Below are 19,973 nucleotides of genomic sequence, written 5' to 3'. Positions count from 1 at the left end.
TCCTAGTGGATCTGGTCAAATTTGAGCTTCAGAATCTTTTATTATTTGATTGATAATGAATCAAGATATTGCATTTTTTCTGTGATTTTAATTTTTCCGGTGCATTTCTGTTTTGTTGAGGTTGAGATTCTTAAACCTAAAACTAATTCAAACTTGATAAATGTTTGTCTGTCCCAGATTTCAGATGAATGTGGAAATATGACTGATAATGAATGTTTAATTAATGCTGTTCATAACACTGACCTGCGTTTGGGAGAATGAGGCTTTTGTTAATTTCAATCCAACCTGTGATCGTTACGGTTTTACTGGGCTTCTGTGGTACTTCTGCATGTCTGAGCAAACAAAAGCAATGAGACACAAACTCTGCACATCACTGTAAAACAGTCACAACTGTGATCACGTGACATCTGTAAATATTTTTGATAACATTTTTCTTAAACTAGTCATATTCCAAAATGTATTATGTGTCAAGAAGAGTTTCATACAGTTGGTCACAAAAGAATCACTTGATTAATTGTTCATTAATGTCTTTTAGCGGTTGATTTAATTATTTATATAATTTGCTGTACTGAATTGTTCTTCTGAGATGAATCATCTTTCTATTACAAAATCACTTTTGCTCTCCTGTCATTTTTTTCTTTTGTTAAAGATTTTTTAAAATGTTTTTGAAAGAGAAAAATGTAAACAAACATTAAAACTCACCATCAGTCAACTGAAAACTATTTTTTCAAACTAAGTATTTTCTTTAAATGTATACACTGTTTAAAAGTTTGTATCTGTAAGACATTGCAGCTTTGTTTTTCAAAAACATTGCATTTATTTGATCAGTAAAAATGTGAAATATTATTCTAATGTAAATCAGCTGTTTTTTATGTGAATATGTGTTAAAGTGTAATTTATTTCTGTGATCTGCAGCTGTATTTTCAGCATCATTACTGCAGTCTTCAGTGTCACATGATCTTCAGAAATCATAATAATATACTGATTTACTGATCAACAAACATTATTATTATTATCAATGTTGAACACAGTTGTGCTGCACAATTTTCATTCATTTGAAATAGAATTATTTGGCAACATAAATATCTTTACTGGCACTTTTAATGCAATTTAAATATTTTCTTTAAAAAAATCTCACAGTAAAAATACTTTAACTTATAAAAATATTTTCCCAACACATCTAAAACAGATTAAGAAAAAAAAAACGCAGCACACATGATGTTTAAAAAATAATTTATTGTTCTTTATGTACAGGAAATATAGAAAACAGAGTAGAAAAGTTATTGTCCTGGAAACTCTCTGTACACTGCATTGAGAAGAAACTTTAAACTGTACAGAAGAAGAAGTCAAGAGTACCGACTCTCACACAAACCAGATCCACGTGAAAGCACATCCTCAGTCCTGTGACGTCAGAGGGATTGTGGGTAATCTGTACCATGAACGCGTGTGAAGCTCTTTGGTTTGTGAACAACATGATCGTGAGGAATACTGTGACAGGAGGAGAAACCGCTCCGTTGAGCTGGTTTTAAGGGGGTTTGGGCACTTGTCAGCTGGTTTGGGAGACACTGAACCAGATTAAACCAGATCAGACCGGTCTAAGATGCTCATTTGAGCCATTCGGGGGGAAATAAAACAAAATAAAGATGCATCTCATTAAAGCAGCTAAATACTCCGAGATGACGGTCAATAACGCATAAGAACTACAAGTAGAATAATAATAATACAAAGGCATTGATACATGTAGATGATTTGGTCCGTGGTGAAGGCAGAGCTAACGAGACGAACACTGAACACATTAATACTGACGATCCGTTCACGTCTCTTTGTCCTGCTGCTCAAATAAATACACCAACCTGCAATAACTCAATTCAGAAAACCAAAAAAAAAACAATCGCAATGCAGTCAGCCGAGATCTAGTGATGAAAAACGTATCATGGCTGTAAAATAAGATTGGGAAATAAATAATGCATGTGTTTGTCTTGAAGAACAGCTCTGATGTTTGGTCAATGAACGCTCATCAGCTCGTGGATCGTAGAGAAGCACTGAATTAAAAACTGATCAAACATGATCCGGATCAGACTGGAGATGATCTCAAAGAACCTGCATCCAATAAAACAGCTGCCAGGCTGCTAATTCACCTTTAACATTAAAACATCATTCAAACAAACTCATACCAATAAAAACACGCAGATCAATAATCATCTGATTCCCACAGATCTCAGGATTCAGTGTGAAGATGATCGAGAGCTGATGCGGTGATGAAGAGGGAATGACTGACGTCTGATTCTCACATGCACTGCAAGAAAATACTTAGTATTATTCTCTTTTATTTTTATTGTTTTCCAGTAGAAATATATATTATTCATGATTTTATATATGAAGAGAGAGAGATATATATATATAATATATATAGTAAAAAAAAAAAAAAAAAAAAAAAAAAAAAAAACATGACGACTTGCAAAATAAATTTGGAAAATCCATGTATGATTACATCAACATGAAAACTGATAAAAAAAAAGTCAGTTTTGGCTTAAAACAAGAAAAATCATTGTCATTTTGGGGTCTATAAAAAAAATCTAATTTTCCATTTGAATTATGTTTATTTTTTGACCCCATTGGCAGATATTTGTTCTTGTTTTAAGCATAAATTAACTGATTTTTCCTTTAATAAAAAATAAAACGATAGTCACAATTTTTTGCCAAAAAAGCCCATAATATTATTGCGATATATATATATATATATTTTTTTTTTTTTTTTTTTTTTTTACAATTCATTTTGATTGTTTATTAGAAAGATTTTATTTCTCAAGTAAATGTATCTTGATTTCAGAATGTTTGTACTGGAAAAGATAAAAACAAAAGACAAAAATACTAAGAAAGATTTTTTGCCGTGTGGAGGTGAAGAGAGCAAAACATGATGCTGCTGACCACAGGATGTTGAAAACACAGCAAAACGCACAGGACACTGCAGTGTGGACGAGCAGGAGCACACACACACACACACACACACTGGAGGTGTCAGGACAGCGTGCAGTCGTAGGATCCCTCCTCCAGCGGCTCATCCTCTGGCTCCAGCGGTGTGTCGTCCAGGGGCCGGGCACTGGCTCCGGCGGGGCCGTCCGAGGGCAGCGGGGTGAGCGGCGGTCAGCTCCTCGGCTCGGGGCATCAGCAGCGGAGGCTCGCTCAGTTTGGATGCTCCGGTCGGCTGGAAAGCTTCGGGCTGAACCTGCTCCACAGGAACCTCCAGCAGCTTCAGCAGCTGCGGGCGAATCAGGTTCAGGAACGGCTTGTAGCCCAGACTGACAGCAGAGAGGGAGAGAGCGAGCGAGCGAGAGAGAGAGAGGGAGAGAGCGAGAGAGGGAGAGAGAGAGAGGGAGAGAGAGGGTGAGAGGGAGAGGGTGAGAGGGAGAGGGAGGGAGAGAGAGAGAGGGAGAGGGGGAGAGAGGGAGAGAGAGGGAGAGAGAGGGAGAGAGAGAGAGAGAGAGGGTGAGAGGGAGAGGGAGGGAGAGAGAGAGAGGGAGAGGGGGAGAGAGGGAGAGAGAGGGAGAGAGAGGGAGAGAGAGGGAGAGAGAGGGAGGGAGAGGGAGAGAGAGGGAGGGAGAGGGAGGGAGAGGGGGAGAGAGGGAGGGAGAGAGAGGGAGAGAGAGGGAGAGAGAGAGAGAGAGGGTGAGAGAGGGAGAGAGCGAGGGAGAGGGAGAGAGGGAGGGAGAGAGAGAGAGAGAGAGGGGAGAAAAAAAGAAATTTGAATTGACGTCATAATGCAAACAGGTTCAAAACAGGACTTTTGTTTTTGTTTTTGTTGTAAGAAACAATGACACTACATATAGACATTTTTTATTCTATTTTGTTTAGTTATTATTTTATTTAATTTATTATCATAAACTAAATAAAACAAACAAATGTTGGAAACCATGAAGGTGAGCCAAACGGTCAGTGTTGGGAAGGCTACTTTGGAAATGTTATAGGTTACAGATTACTAGTTAAAATGTAAATTAAATGTATATTTTGAGACAATTAATACATTAAATCTGCCATTCAAACCCTGTCCACTGATACTGACCAATCAGACGAGGCCCACAGGTCGACAGCTTTCAGACCGGCTCGGATGCTCTGGACTGTTTCTGGTGGCACTTCTGGACTGTCCAGAAACCCCACGACCTGTTTAATAACGCTGGCGTCCCGTAAGATCAGACCAACAACGACGCACCACTCCAGACAGCCGGCCTCCATGAAGACGTGCAGCAGATACCTGTCAATCACACTCATGTCAGCGTCTCGTTATCAGACTGCTGCGCAAACCACTCGACTCCTGCCAGATAATGAGTGGAGAAGTCACATGGGGTCGCTTGCATTACATTCATCAGACTGGAGTGACTCACCGCAGCTGCACCTGACTCTTATGTGGCCCTTTATTGGCCAGCTCCATGGAGATGTGCTCCAGCTCTGATTGGCTGAGACTGAGGGAGGAGAAATTCTCGTCAACCATCGTCCAATCACCATCCACCATGGAGCTGGTCTCAGTCAGGTCCGTGGCTGAACCGATGCTGTACTCCTCTCCTGATGAACGGAGAAAAATAACATGAGACCGACAGAAAGAGAGCGATACAGACATATAGACTGGTTTTACGCAAACCTTTGTTGATGAGAGGAGAGAGAAACGCCTCCTGCGTCTGTGGCCCTCCGTGAGAGGAGGCGGAGTCCAGTTCCTTTGAGACCGCCCCCAAACTGTCCAGCCAGCTGTGACTGGCTGTGGTGACCTGAGGGGGAGTGGTGTCCATGTCGCTGTTCATCAAACTATCCGCAGACTGAGACTTCAGCAAACGAGAACTCAACACTAATGAGAGAGAGAGAGAGATGTGATTGGTCAGTCATAACAGCTCATTTACATAAAGTCTTCAGGAGAGTTACAAAATATACAGGTAAACTTCAGTAAAAAAAATAAATAAATAATTCAAATAAAATTAAAATAAAACAATTTAAACTTATTTTTTAATTTATATATAAAATTTAGAGACATATACATATACATATATATATATATATATATATATATATAAAAATACACACAAATACAAACAATAAAAATAAAAATATTACAAATATATATTTTAATTGTATATATTGAGTTAGATTTTTATTCATTAAAAAATGATTATATTTAAATATATGTAAAAATAAAAACATTTTTATTTTAAACTTTATTTATATTTAGATATACAATTTAGAGAGAAAAAAAATAAAATTATATATATATATTTTTTTTTTTTCTGTGTGTGTGTGTGTGTGTAAATATATGAAAGTATATTTTCAAAAATCATGTTTTTTTTATTGTGTTATGTTTTTATTGTGTTAGTTAGCTGTATTAGTTAGTTATTTTTTAACCTAGTCAAATAACCTGACTGCAGTTTGATTGTGATTAATTGCACAATTAAATGCACAATTAAAAAGCATGATTTCTGAGAATTGTTCAAAACGCAGTTCTGTTTTTGCAAATTAACTCTTCATATATTCTGTGATTTTTCACACACCCGGGCGGCAGCGTCCGTTCTTCAGCGGCGAGCTAATGGAGCATGCTGGGATCACAGGAAATGGCCACAGGAAGTCCTTGTGCAGGTATTTGAGGGCAGTAACGAAGTCATCGATCCGTGCGACTCGCGTGCGCTCCCGACACAGCCAGCCAATCAGCTCGAAGCCCAGCTGAGCGGAGAAACAGCCCAGATCACGCAGTCTGACCTGCTCCAGCAGATGTCGCGCGTGACGCCACAGCATCATATCAATGTAGAGATTCTCCGCAGAGTCACTGTCCTTACACCAGCGCTCTCCACTGACCACACACACACACACACACACACACACACACACACACACACACACACACAAAATAATCATCATCATATAATTGGAAAAAAGCAAAAAAATTAAAATAAATGAAAAAATAAAAAGCAACAACAATATAGTAATAATAGTAAAGATAATAATAATTATTAATATTTTCTTTATTATGATTATTACTTAGTACTATTTCTTATTTGGTTAAATTTTATTATTCATTTAAAAATAAATAACTAGAATATATTATAAATGTCTATTATATTAATACATTTTTACTGGTAAATAAATGAGGAGTATTTCAGGAAAATGTAATAATAATAATAATAATAATAATTCGAATTTTATTTTAATTTAATTTTAATTTAGCACAACTGTAAAATGACGCTACTATTTATGTCTGTCTTAATTTCTTTATTTTCAAAAAAGCTTCTCTTTTGTTGACAACAGCTGGTTTAGAAGTGCTTCTCATTGCAAGTTTGGGAATATTGTTTATTTTATTAAATCCTTCGCTTTTTGATAATCACATTAACTTCTCTGCCATTCCAGTATTATTTGCGATTAATCATACGGCCCTATATTAGTAATGTTAAGTAGGTCAAATACAGTCAAGGTCCTCTCATTTCTATATCGGAGCTAAAACAGTGTTGACCAGCAGCATTTAACAACATATTTTGATGATAAAATAAAAAAAGATGTATATATTTTTGTTATCTTTGTCTTGCGAACAGGTTCAATTGAATGAACTGTCCAAACTGATTCACTCAAATGAATCTGAGAGAGTGTGTGTTACTGTCTGAGACACATTTAAATCACGTATGTTGTGTTACCCTTTGGAGCACGGTCCAGACGGCATGCTCAGTGTCTTCTGCAGGTTGAACTTTCCTCCGGCGATGCTGTCGGCCGACTGAGACAGACTGATGCTGCGGTTCCTGAAGAACTCGAAGCCGCCCGTGGAGCTCTGCTCCTGCAACACACACACACATCAGCACAGGAGCTTCAGCACACAGCATCTCAGCCTCACACACCATCATCATCATCATCTCACCTGAGGGGTGGGTGTGCTGGGCGGAGTCTCGCTCTCCCCTGAACCAATGGCCTTCAGGAAGCGGATCATGTGACGACACAGATCCCATTTGCCCTGTTCCAGAGCAGTGTTGAAGAGCAGAGTGGCGTGTTGACGGCTGACCGCCGGAACCTCCATATTCTGAGAGAAAAACAGATTTAATCATTTAAATGAGATTCAATCAGATACCCCTCCTTCCTTTTCTATTGACTGACATCTCCCATTATCACCAGGGTTTAGAAATACACAACTGTTCCACGAGTTCATTCATATTTAGAAATACAAATTTTATTATACATTTTTAAAATAAATAAACAAACCAAGACAATTACCAACAACCAGCAAAATATATAAACAATATCCTTGATTAGAAATTAAAACTGAGTTTGTAACGGGTTAAACAAGCTACGTTACAGATAAAGAAGCCACTACTGGAATTAAAGAAACTTTATTTTCTGAACCAATTCAACTGAATGAACTGTCCAAACAAACTGATTTGCTCAAATAAATCTGACTTCCCAACACTACTTCTGCAAGCTAATATTCAGTTTAAGTCAGATATCAAATAATTTAAGCTTAAATCTAGCATTTCAAGTGCTTATGAGCTCATATTCATTCACAAAAATTCATACAATGTTTTGTAAGATTGCATCCTTTCATACAAATTTTTAACGTAGCATTATTTGAATTTGTTAGAATCTTTGAACTAATGAAGACGGAAAAGAAGAATATAAACGTAAAATATATGAAAAGTGGCAAATGATTCATATTTAACAAACTTTGTATGAACTTTTTTTTTAGGATTTTACTTTTATTTTATTTGTTACATCACAGTATCATTTAAAGCAGGTTAAACTACTAAAGATGGAAAATAAGAATAAACAAACAATAAATAAAATAAGAAAATAAAAATAAAATTATTGATTTAAAGATGTTGATTATCGAGAGCTGATATTCATTCGTTAAAATTCATACAAATTTGTAAGAATGAATGCGGATACTAAAAAAAAAAATTCAGGAAATTACTAAATGCAACATTTTAATTTATTTGATACACCACAGAACCACTTAAAGCGGGTTAAACTACTGAAGACGGAAAAGAAAAGAATGCATATGAGTCCCTGCAGCACAGAAGCAGTCATGAGTAGCACAGGTTTATTTGTATCAATAGACAACAATACATTGTATGGATCAAAATTATACATTTCTCTTTTATGACAAAAATCATTAGGATATTAAGATCATGTTCCATGAAGATATTTAGTAAATTTCCTACTGTAAATATATCAAAACTTCATTTTTGATTAGTAATATGCATTGCTAAGAACTTCATTTGAACAACTTTAAAGGAGATTTTCTCAATATTTAGATTTTTTTGCTCCCTCAGATTCCAGATTTTCAAATATTGTCCGATCATAACAAACCATACATCAATGGAAATATTATTTATTCAGCTTTCAGATTATGTAAAAATCTTTTTTTTATTTTTTTATTACCCTTATGATTGGTTTTGTGGTCCTGGGTCACATATATACAGGTGCATCTCAGAAAATTAGAATATGGTGAAAAAGTACATTTTTTCTTGTAACTTATTTCTTATTACATGTAATGAATCTAAAATATGAACGTTTCACTTTTTGAAATAAGTTACAAGAACAAATGAACTTTTTCACCATATTCTAATTTTCTGAGATGCACCTGTAAACATCTTGTGAAATATCATATTCAAGTATAAAAAAAAATTACCTTAACTATACATCAAGCATGATTTTTTTGTTTCTCACCTGCAGGATGATCAGGTAGGATGCGGCCGTGTCCAGATCCTGCGCCATCAGGCACTCCTCGAACAGGTCTTTGGGGTTCCCCACAGCAGCGAATAGATAGTTCCACAGCGCGTATTCTGTCTTGCGCGCGCAGTGCACGATGGTCTGCAGGAAGAGGGGGAACTCGGTCACAAACTTGGCGACGGTGGGCAGCAGCGGGTCAGGGATGGGCTCTCTGGACGTAGCCTCTTCCTCCAGCACCACATGCACCATCAGCTCCAGAACATGAGGGAAGTAAGGCAGCGTGGCACAGGACTGTGCCAGCATCAGCGCCTGCTCGCCCAGATTGCGCACCAGCAGCTGTCTCAGGATGTGGTGGAGGTAGATCTGAGACGTCCGCTCCACCGTGCAGAAGGGGAAGAGCACCTCCAGCGAGGACGAGCCAGGCCCATCGAACAGCACCGTCTCGTTGGAGGCGCCCAGGATCAGAGCGTCCTCGAACAGCACGGTGAGCGGGTAGATGTTGATGTGGAAGGGCAACATGATCCGGCGCGACAGGAACGAGTGCGGCTTGCGGTGGTCTCTCGGGAAGAGAGGAAGCCACACCTTCATCCCCGCCTCGCCGCATGAGAGCCATAGAGCCTCCATCAGGTGGCGTTTCTTGCGGTTGCTGCGGCACGTGGTCCAGACGTTCTCCACGCACTGAGCCAGAACCACCGGCGGACAGAACGGAAGCTGCCGGAAGAGGACAGGGTTAGCCCACCCAAAAATAAAAATTCTGTCATTAATAAGGTTGCCCCCTAATAGTCGACTAACCGTTATTAGACCAGAAGAGGCTTGGTTGACCAAAATTTTTTTTAGTTGCAGAAAGAAAAAAAGCCTAAATAAATAAAAATCCACATTGGCGAAGTCACGCAGAATAGCGTGCTCACTGCAGGACAGATGGAGGTGCCGGTGCGCTCACTTGCTCTTAAAATACTCCCTTATTTTTGGTCATACAGATAAGAGTAATACATCTTTCAAATCTGTAAAGACTCTGTTTATTTGTGTGCACTTAGGATGCGCTTTCTGCCGTCTCGGTCTCTGTGAACTTGAGCGCGAAACTCCAAAACTGTGTATCTTTGATTTACAGACATAAAAAACAATATAGAGAAAGTGAAATGTCTACTTTCAAATAAACCAATTCAAATGGAAGACAAATATTTTCAGATTATGTAATCTGTATAAAACATGCATACGGGCAAATCTACTACTGCAGAGATAACGAGTCAGTGTCTTAAAATATTTTAGAGTGCAGACCAATCTTTGTAAAAATTTATATAAATTATATATAATATTAAAAAAAGATGTAACAAATAAATAATCAAGTAAATATGTAAAGAGTTTGAGAGCACAGGAAGTGGGGATTTCTCTGCAGAATCACGAGTAATGTAGGAATTCTGCTGTTAAATGTGATTATTTTAAAAGAAGTTGAAATAATGCAGGTTGATGGATGATTAACAGCCTTGTAGCTCACAGTAGGTCTCTGTCTTTGATTGCTAAAAATAAGTCCCTTTATGGAAAAAAATGAATGGGATTTGTACTTCCGTAACCCAACTGTTGCACTCTATGGGATCAGGATGAAGGGCGGGGCATCAAACTCACCAGCTTCGTCTGATTGGCCGGCGTGTCCTTCTCTCGTACCTGTGGGCCGGATCGGTCTCTCTGCAGCATGATCAGCTGACCGGCCAAATTCAACAGGATACTCTCAGCCGAACAGGCCTGACACACACAGACGCCTTATGAGTATATACACGTGTGTGTGTGTGTGTGTGTGTGTGTGTATGTACTCTATGTGTACCTGCTGCGGGGCTTTGAGCGTGATGCCGGTCTCTGTCCGAACTGACGTGAGGGTCACAGACACCACCAGACCGGGGTGAGGAATATACCGGGACATGGAGACCTCCTGCAGCAGCTCCACACTGGCCGATGGGTTCGGACTGATGACAGAGACAGAACAATCAAGAAATGTTCATGACAAATACAACAGACATCCACACATCTTCCAAACCACTCGTCCTATACGAGGAACATGAAACTGTCATATCTATGAAGCACCAAACTTGAAATAATAGAATTAAATCCAATTATTCAAATCAGATACTCTCCATCACAAAAAAAAAATCTGTTTAGGAAAATCAGGGTTTAGAAAAAAAACATGATTGATGCATTAGCTCATTCAGAAAAGAAAAGAGACATTCATGCTAATTATTGCTATAAAAATGAATAAATAATTGAATAAAAATAAAACAAAGAACCCACCCCCAATAAGATAAATAAATAATCAAATAATACACCTACATACAGAGTCATTAGCTCATTTTTATTACTAAAGAAAATAAATATATTAAACAAATATAAAAACAAATAAATAAGATTGTAAATAAATAAAAAAATAACAGAGCGACTTTGGATTTTGTTTTTAAAACATAAAACTAAAACAAAATAAAAAATATAAATAAATAAATATACATTGTCAAATTTGGAGATTCTGAATTGTGTGTAAATCTTGTTGCATGCGTGTAAAAAGCAAAACCACTAACAATCTGACAAGTATATAATCTGCAAATATCCATGCAAAAAAAGAAAAAAAAAAAATATATATATATATATATATATATATATATATATATATATATATATATATATATATATATATATATATATATATATATATATATATATATATATATATATATATATATATATATATATATATATATATATATATATATATATATATATCAATCAATTGTTGTGTTTTATGGATTATTACAAAACAAACAAGTACAGTTAATTCCTGATTATCTATTTAATTATTGTTGCTCCATGTATATGTATTATGTGTCACCTGTCGTGTCGTCTCTCGATGCTGTAAAGGCAGATGGAGCAGTCGGCCCGGAACAGAATCACCACGTTACGAAACACGTTCAGCAGCAGCGTGTCGGCGTGAAGTTTAGTGACGCTGGCAAACGCGTTATCCAGGTTAGATGTGCGCACGTATAACCTCAGCTGCAAACCAAGAAAAACAGGAGTCAATTAATCAATGAACGGTTCAATCAACACTGATGAATCAGCAGAATGTTCATTTAATCGTTCTTGCCTCTTCCTGCCGGTCAATGAAATTGTAACAGGCAACAACAACAAAGTCCTCCCACCACGCGAGACCTCCTGTCACCATCATATTCTGCTCCTGAAACACACATACATGTTAGAAATTTTTAGTTTTTTTCCTTTCAAATGAAAAGACGGTGATGTAGGCTTGTTTACCTGTGTGACGTTACCAAACAGTTTCCATTTTCTGGTGTACAAGGAGTAATGTGCAAATCCACGCCGGCCAGCTACGGCCACCCACTGACCAGACCAGTCTATAGCTGCGAACTACACACACGAGCATTAAATCACTCATTCCATTTAAAACTGGGTTTTTGGATCCAAATGGAATATTTATTGAAATGCTCATTAACATATGCCCGCCCACATTTACATATCATCACATATTCATTATTCAGTAACATCACCAGCACTGCTGATTGACAAAGTAAACTACACTAGTATACCGAGGTTAACAAATCAAAAGAGAGGTCATTTACATATACAAGTCTTAGAGGTACAGCAGCATGAGTGTGTTTGAGTCAAATAGTTTGAAAATAAAATAAATTGTAAGACAAGAAAGCTTTACTAACATACATAATCTTAAATAAATTGTTAATATACAAAAATGAAAATTTTCTACAAATGGACAAACTCTACATCTTGGACGGCAGTGAATGGGTGCCGTCAGAATGAGAGTCCAAACAGCTGATAAAAACATCACAATAATCCACAAGTAATCAGCATGACTGATTATGCAAAAAGTAACGTCTTGTGATGGGAAAAGCTAAAACAAATCCATCAAGACATTTTTTACTCAAATCAGAGTCCATAATAATTCTTCCTCCAGTGTAAAAGTCCATCTCCTGTTGTCTCTCACGTCAAAATCCAGACACATATTTGTTTAGAGCTGTTTTGGCTTGATCTGTGCAGATTTCTCTCCTGATTCAGACCAGAACACTTTTTCACTGGAGGAAGAGTTATTATGGATTATGGACATGTATTTTAGTAAAAACGTCTTAATGCTGGATTTGTTTCAGCTTTTGTCTTCTCCAGATGTTAACTGATGGACTGGAGTGGTGTGGATTATTGTGATGTTTTTATCAGACTCTCATTCTGACGGCACCCATTCACTGCAGAGCATCCATTGCTGAGACACTGATGCAGAGACACATTTATACAAACATCCTAATCTTGTATGACCTGAGGGTGAGCACATTTTCAGCTAATGTTAACTAAACTGAACTAGTGCTTTCAGAGTTGGTTCTTACCCTGATGGGCCAGTTTGTCTCTAGATAAGTGCTGTGAATCTGCAGAGAGAGGGAAAACACGTGTCAGACTCTACAGTGAGTCCGATTTTCTACAGTGAATGTGTTTGAGCTCGGAGCGTGTGATCATGTACCTGAACCACCTGCCAGTGCTTGTGGCCCAGTAAAGTGCTGAGACCCTGAGAGAGAGGGGTGGATGCTGAAGGCTGGCACACCGGACTGCCGCTGTCCCGAGACGGGCTCTTATCAGACACACCGTGAGCCTGAGTCGGGTCTCCACAGGTCAGATACAGACGATCTTCTCCGTGGAGCAACACCTGCTCCTGATTACTCTGATCACACAGACACAAAACCTTCTCACTCACTGATATCTGACACGCATCTGATCATGCTGCATGTGCGTAAACAGCAAAAACACTCATGTGTGTGTTTCTCTCACTGTGCACGGGTTGACGGTCAGCGCGCTCTTAATGAACTGAAACTGCAGAATGCCGGCCTGCTGGAGTTTCTCATCTCCTTCTGCTCCGTCGGGAACAGGAGTCGCGTCTGTGCTGCTGATCACCCACAGATGATATCCCTCCATACCCCAGCTCTAAAACACAATCACACACAGACATTAACAGACACTTTATCAACACTGACTTACATGGCATATATGAGTCCCTGCAGCACAAAAGCAGTCATGAGTAGCACAGGTTTATTTGTAGCAATAGCCAACAATACATTGTATGGATCAAAATTATACATTTCTCTTTTATGACAAAAATCATTAGGATATTAAAGATCATGTTCCATCAAGATATTTAGTAAATTTCCTACTGTAAATATCAAAACTTCATTTTTGATTAGTAATATGCATTGCTAAGAACTTCATTTGGACAACTTTAAAATGCTGATAATTAAAAAAATATGATACATCGGCCTTGGCAACATATTGGTTGACCACTACCATGTTATTATCATTAACTAAAACTAAAACCAGCAAGAAAAACAAAAAAAAACACGTTCATTACTTTGAACAAAATAAACATTTACTAATTTTAAAATATTTTATTTCAACTAGTTCCAAGGCAACATTTACATTTTTGCTTAGTTTAAGTTGAAATACTAAAATAACAATAACTAAATATACTAAAACTTAATAAAAACTATATAGATGACATTGACTAAAACTTCAAAAAAATTAAATGAAAAGACAAATATAAAATCTAATTCAAAATATTAAAAACTAAAAAAAATATATATATACAAATGATCCTAAAATAAGATTGATACAGTACAATAAACATGCAGAATCAAGAAAAAAGGGCTGATTTTTGAGGAAGTGATGCAATCTAGGAAAACCCACCACATGGCGAAAATTTGACCTATTATAGGTTTTAATACCATATAAAAGCTGGAAAAGTTCAAGCCATTTTCAAAACTTTATTTCGTCCATAGCTTGAGTCATTAAGTATATATCCGTTCATAAAACATCACAGATTACAGCATGCATCTCCAATTCTTCTGTTCTACTACTCTGGATTTATAATACAAAACCAGACACAGATCAGAACTGTAACTTATACCTTTTTTGTAACTTAGACTGTAACTGTCACCTTTTGAGCTAAATGAAAGTAATGCATAGCGTTAATATGAAAATGGTGTTGATCCTTTAAGAACGAGAGCCCTGTCAAGAGCTTCATTACACAGCTAACGTTACCCTGAACTTCACACAGGACTAGCGGAAAATGTGCATTGATACAGCTTTGTAATATACGTTACATAGTTTATTCTGAAAGGTGAACGGTCTTTGTAGAGTTAAGGGAAAGCACCTCCGCAGCACGTGTTATCAAACTAGAGAAAGACAGTCTTTTCTGTTTGCCACAATAAACCACTATTTTTCTGCACTAAACAAGTGAATTTTACCAAGATATTTTCAGGGACGATAGACAAGAATAATAATTTGATGAAAACCCAATTTTGACCAAAAAAAAAAAAAAATGACATTCGACCTATTTTTTGAATTTCCTGAAAACGTCCCAGCGCGACATCTGACGGGTTTTCCTAGAGCGGATCACATATGATTGCGAATAAAAGACTCACCATAGAGCTGATCTTCAGAGGCTCTTTCTTAGTGCCGTCTGAGCGATAGCTGCATCAGGAAAACACCCAGAAAACAAAGAAAAACAAGCAGAAATGTCAACATTGAAAACTCATCATTAGTGCTGTCGCTACTGTAGTGAACTTTGTTTAATGGTGTTGCTGAGGCAAGTGTGTTTGTGCGACTCACGCGAAGTCCTCCCCGAGCGTGCAGATGAGATGAGCTCCAAACACACTCCACAGAGACAGACCGCCACAGTCCCACGTCACCATCGCAACGCTGCAGTCAGGAGACCAGCGGATCATCTTCACAGCACCCGTCTTATTCCAGATTTCTGCCACGAGAGCAGAGAGAACACACAGATATCACAGACCGAATCATGGGAAATGTTCTGGGAGTTTGGGTTCTTTGGTAATAAAGATATTTGGGAAAACAACACAATGAACACAGATCAAATATACAAATGCTAATTGCACCCAACAACAAAAATACATTCAAAGAATTTAAAAAAATGCTACAATATTATACACACACACACAAACACTTAAACAAAACATAATATATATATATATATTTTTTTTTTTTTTTTTTTTAAATGTATTTGTTCTTGTAAATATATAAAACTGGACTAAAAGCAAAAGTAAAACTCAAATAAAAATAAATGAAACAAAAAAATGTTGTTTTGTGTAAATTAAATTGGAAATAAATAAAACTAAACCTGAACTAAAATAAAACAAATGAAACAAAAAATGTAGAAAAATAAATGTAAAAAATAAAAATATTTTTAGCATATTACCATAAATAACAGAAAAATGCAAATCCAAAATCTTAAATACTATAATAAATAATACTAAAACAACACTGAACTGAATATTCATCAATACATTGTAAAACTAAGGTTACTGGTTAATAGAATTTAGTTACAAATCCTAAAATATGGCAGGAAAACAGTTTCAGGCTTAGACATCATATTTAAGATGATCCAGAGAAAAATAAGACATTTGTTATCTATATAACAGCACTAGCTGGAATCTGATTGGCTGCTTTGTTACGGTGTTTTATATCAGTTCATCAGGTAAAAAGCAGCTGGTCACTGATTTGACTCGTCAGATGTGTGTCAGATGCTCATGTTCCCACAGCAGCCATCAGGGGGCGTCACAAGACCAGAACAACACTCAATCAGAGAGGATTGTGGGTCTGAGGCTAAACATACTAACAGCAAATAAAAGGATCATCCTGTGTGCACCAAAGGCTGCGTGGCTTCTGTGGATTGTGGGTTGGACTTACGTCACTTCCTGTGGTTTGACTGCTATTTAAAGTGTAAACATCAGGAGTGGTGTGTGTGTCTCACCTGGGTAGTGTTTCGGGGTTAACTCCAGTTTATGAGAGAGCTGCATCGATCCTGTTGAGCTGTCAATCATGTACACCAACACTGAGCCGCTGCAACACACACACACACACACACACACACACAATAAACGTTTGAGAATAACTACACAAAAATACTACTATAGATACTCTACTGTTCAAACGTTTGGGGTTCATTTTTATTTAAATCATTTTTTTTTTTTTTTTGGTAAAGAAATTACTACTTTTATTCATCAAGGATGCATTAAATTGATCAAAAGTGACAGTACTGACATTTATAATGATCCAAAACATTTGTTTTTCAAATAAATGCTATTTTTTGAACTGCCTAAATCTGTGAATTCTGAAAAATCAAATGCATCACAGTTTCCACAAAAATATTTTGTGCAGCAAAAGTGTGTTTTCAACATCGATAATAATCAGAAATGTTTGTTGAGCAGTAAATCAGTATATTATAATGATTTCTGAAGATCATGTGACACTGAAGACTGGAGTAATGATGCTGAAAATACAGCTGCAGATCACAGAAATACATTACAGTTTAACACATATTCACATAGAAAACAGATATTATAAATTATAATAATATTTCACATTTTTTACGGGTTTTTTGATCAAACACACAGGTTTGTAGAGCAAGAGAGACTTCCTTCAAAAACATAAAAAAAAAAAAAATCACAATTATCCAAATTTGAATGCTAGTGTATTTTCATTCATTTTGAATGTTGCATTACTTTAAAGGGTTAGTTAAAAAATTAGCCCATGTTTTACTTACCCTCAAAGCCCTATTTAATATAACTTCCTTGCTCTTCTAAGCATTAGAATGAGAGTAGGCGGGTGTTTTTGTTCAACAGTAGTCAAATAAAGCATGCAAATCCATAATAAATCATTCCTCACACAGCTCCGGGGGAGAATAAAGGCCTCCTGTTGTGAATCCATGCATTTTTGTAAGAAGAATATCCATTTTTAAAATGTTATATATACTTTTTTCTCACTTCTGCTGACTGTCATACGTGCAAGGAGGCGTTTATTCACCTCCGGGAGCCGTGTGAGGCACGATTTATTATGGATGCTCACGCTTGAACTACTTTTGGACTGTTGAACAAAAACACCCACCTACCCTCATTATAAAGCTTGGAATTTTTTATATAACTCTGATTGGATTTGTCTGAAAGAAGAAAGTCATATACACCTAGGATGCTTTGAGGGCGAGTAAAACATGGACTAATTTTCATTTTTGGGAGAACTAACTCTTTAAAATCCTGATATTTCCAGATTTCCTAAAATAAAACGCTATAAAATCCTCAAAAAGCAAACAGCCACACAAATATAAAAAGATACACACAACACTTTAAAATAACTGCTCCTCACAAACTACACACACACCTTGCGCATCCGAAAGCCATGAGTCTGTATTTGTTGTTGACGGCGACACATGTGCCATCGGAGACGTCTGCGGCCCAAACGCCCTGCAGCTGCTGCACAGAAACACACACAAACACAATATTACCACATCAACACAAACTAACCACATGTCATGTTCTCAGTTCTCTGCGCTACGGCAGACATGAGCGTGAACTCTTCTTCTACGGTCAGATCCACTAGAGCAGGGGTCACCAAACTTGCTCCTGGAGGGCCGGTGTCCTGCAGAGTTTAGCTCCAACCCTAATCAAACACACCTGAAGCAGCTAATCAAGGTCTTTCTTGGTATACTTGAAACTCCCAGGCAGGTGTGTTGAGGCTAGTTGGAGCTAAACTCTGCAGGACACCGGCCCTCCAGGAGCGAGTTTGGTGACTAGAGCATAGTGAATAGTTCGAGTTGGCTGACATGTTTATGCAGCAGCAGCTACCAGAATAATAATTGTTTAATAATAAACTCTCTCTTACGTCAGTGGCGAGTCTGTTTGCGGTTGGCGTGATGAATCCGATTCGCCCGTCATCAAACACGACTGCAAATCCGTCCAGCGTAGCACAGTACTCCATATCCCGAATGTGAACACCGTCCAGATCCAAACACGGCCCTCCTAAAGCAAACACACAGACACGTCACGCCAGACAAACACATGTTAATCAGTCAGGAGCGTCTGGAGTAGGGATGGGCGATATGGGCTTAAAAATATATCATGATTATTTCCAGTATTCATTGCAATAATGATATCAATGATGATACTTCAGGGAATCTTATGCAGCCACTAAGAGACAAAAAAAATCCTGTTTCTTTAGAGAAAGGTATTATAAAGGTGTTGTGAGTGCATTACTGAGTACACATGTAATGTAATTCATACTGAAGCTAGAGGGCGCCACATATACATCACAGAAGTATTAGCACTGAAGACGCTCCAGGAATCAAGAATATAGCTAGAGAAATTTTAACTGATGAAACTTGAAGACAATTAACAAACAACTGCGATTATACACGTTTAGCGGTGTTCTTTAAGCAATCTTGGGTATTTTTTATGAGGATAAGATATATTTCTAATGCAATGCTAATCGACATAGCCTTTATCACTGTATATAATACTATAAAATATTATGATTTCTGCCTCATTCTGTGATATGAAACCATGTCTGATCACAAAAAGTTATTCCAAAGACTTGACTGATGTTATGACCCTGGAGCACAAAACCAGTCATATAAGGGTAACATTTTTGGAAATTGAGTTTTAAACATCTGAAAGCTGAATAATCTTTCCATTGATGTATGGTTTGTTATGATAGGACAATATTTGAAAATCTGGAATCTGAGGGAGCAAAAAAATCTAAATATTGAGAAAATCTCCTTTAAAGTTGTTCAAATGAAGTTCTTAGCAATGCATATTACTAATCAAAAATGAAGTTTTGATATATTTACAGAATATCTTCATGGAACATGATCTTAATATCCTAATGATTTTTGTCATAAAAGAGAAATGTATAATTTTGATCCATACAATGTATTGTTGGCTATTGCTACAAATATACCTGTGTTACTCATGACTGCTTTTGTGCTGCAGGGTCATATATTTGTTGGACAACATGTTTGTAAACAGGCTCATACACATGCAAAACTGTATTGCACACGTGGTACATTTATTCATCACAGACTGATTTTTGTTTGTTGCACTGTACAGCCCTAACCAAACCAGCTTCAGGTATAAGTTTACAGGTATATCGCAAACGAAAAGATATGGCCCACCCCCAGTCTGGAGAGTGATTGAGAAGCGCGTCTGACCTCTGGAGGACTGCAGGTCGAGGGAGAACGGGATGGTGCACAGGTTCACTGCTCTCCGGCCGTTACTCACACTGTCCCAGTGCAGCATGTGCAGATAACCGTCTGCCGTCGCCACTAACAGATCCTCCTGCAGCGTCTGCAGACTGACACACACACACAGATCATCACCAACACACGTCACGTTTACAAAAATATATATTCCACATAACAGTGCATTAATGAAAAGTCTAAAATAAGACCAATTAGGAACGAT

The 19,973-nt window shown here is 37.4% G+C and overlaps 1 protein-coding gene across 1 annotated transcript in view; it reads right to left on the bottom strand.

The window, feature by feature from the left end:
* Nucleotides 1-2,766: 2,766 nt before the first annotated feature.
* Nucleotides 2,767-19,973, bottom strand: part of LOC306856020 (guanine nucleotide exchange factor subunit RIC1-like) — a 38,042-nt gene continuing 20,835 nt past the window's right edge. Inside the window, exons 5-26 of the mRNA XM_079394980.1 lie at nucleotides 19,721-19,863; nucleotides 18,397-18,533; nucleotides 17,896-17,987; nucleotides 16,493-16,581; nucleotides 15,331-15,475; nucleotides 15,144-15,192; nucleotides 13,498-13,650; nucleotides 13,193-13,390; nucleotides 13,062-13,100; nucleotides 11,968-12,078; nucleotides 11,801-11,890; nucleotides 11,549-11,709; nucleotides 10,499-10,637; nucleotides 10,303-10,419; nucleotides 8,680-9,393; nucleotides 6,878-7,036; nucleotides 6,660-6,796; nucleotides 5,529-5,824; nucleotides 4,634-4,834; nucleotides 4,380-4,557; nucleotides 4,061-4,249; nucleotides 2,767-3,299 (exon numbers count right to left, since the gene is read on the bottom strand). Of these exons, the coding sequence (XP_079251106.1) occupies nucleotides 3,059-3,299; nucleotides 4,061-4,249; nucleotides 4,380-4,557; nucleotides 4,634-4,834; nucleotides 5,529-5,824; nucleotides 6,660-6,796; nucleotides 6,878-7,036; nucleotides 8,680-9,393; nucleotides 10,303-10,419; nucleotides 10,499-10,637; nucleotides 11,549-11,709; nucleotides 11,801-11,890; nucleotides 11,968-12,078; nucleotides 13,062-13,100; nucleotides 13,193-13,390; nucleotides 13,498-13,650; nucleotides 15,144-15,192; nucleotides 15,331-15,475; nucleotides 16,493-16,581; nucleotides 17,896-17,987; nucleotides 18,397-18,533; nucleotides 19,721-19,863 (3,778 nt within the window). The 3' untranslated portion in view covers nucleotides 2,767-3,058. The remainder of the gene's footprint in view (nucleotides 3,300-4,060; nucleotides 4,250-4,379; nucleotides 4,558-4,633; nucleotides 4,835-5,528; nucleotides 5,825-6,659; nucleotides 6,797-6,877; nucleotides 7,037-8,679; nucleotides 9,394-10,302; nucleotides 10,420-10,498; nucleotides 10,638-11,548; nucleotides 11,710-11,800; nucleotides 11,891-11,967; nucleotides 12,079-13,061; nucleotides 13,101-13,192; nucleotides 13,391-13,497; nucleotides 13,651-15,143; nucleotides 15,193-15,330; nucleotides 15,476-16,492; nucleotides 16,582-17,895; nucleotides 17,988-18,396; nucleotides 18,534-19,720; nucleotides 19,864-19,973) is intronic.

Source organism: Barbus barbus, assembly GCF_936440315.1.
Source record: "Barbus barbus genome assembly, chromosome: 36".
NCBI lineage: Eukaryota > Metazoa > Chordata > Actinopteri > Cypriniformes > Cyprinidae > Barbus > Barbus barbus.
The sequence above is the reverse complement of the archived record's forward strand: the minus strand, read 5'-3'. Positions and strand labels throughout refer to the sequence as shown.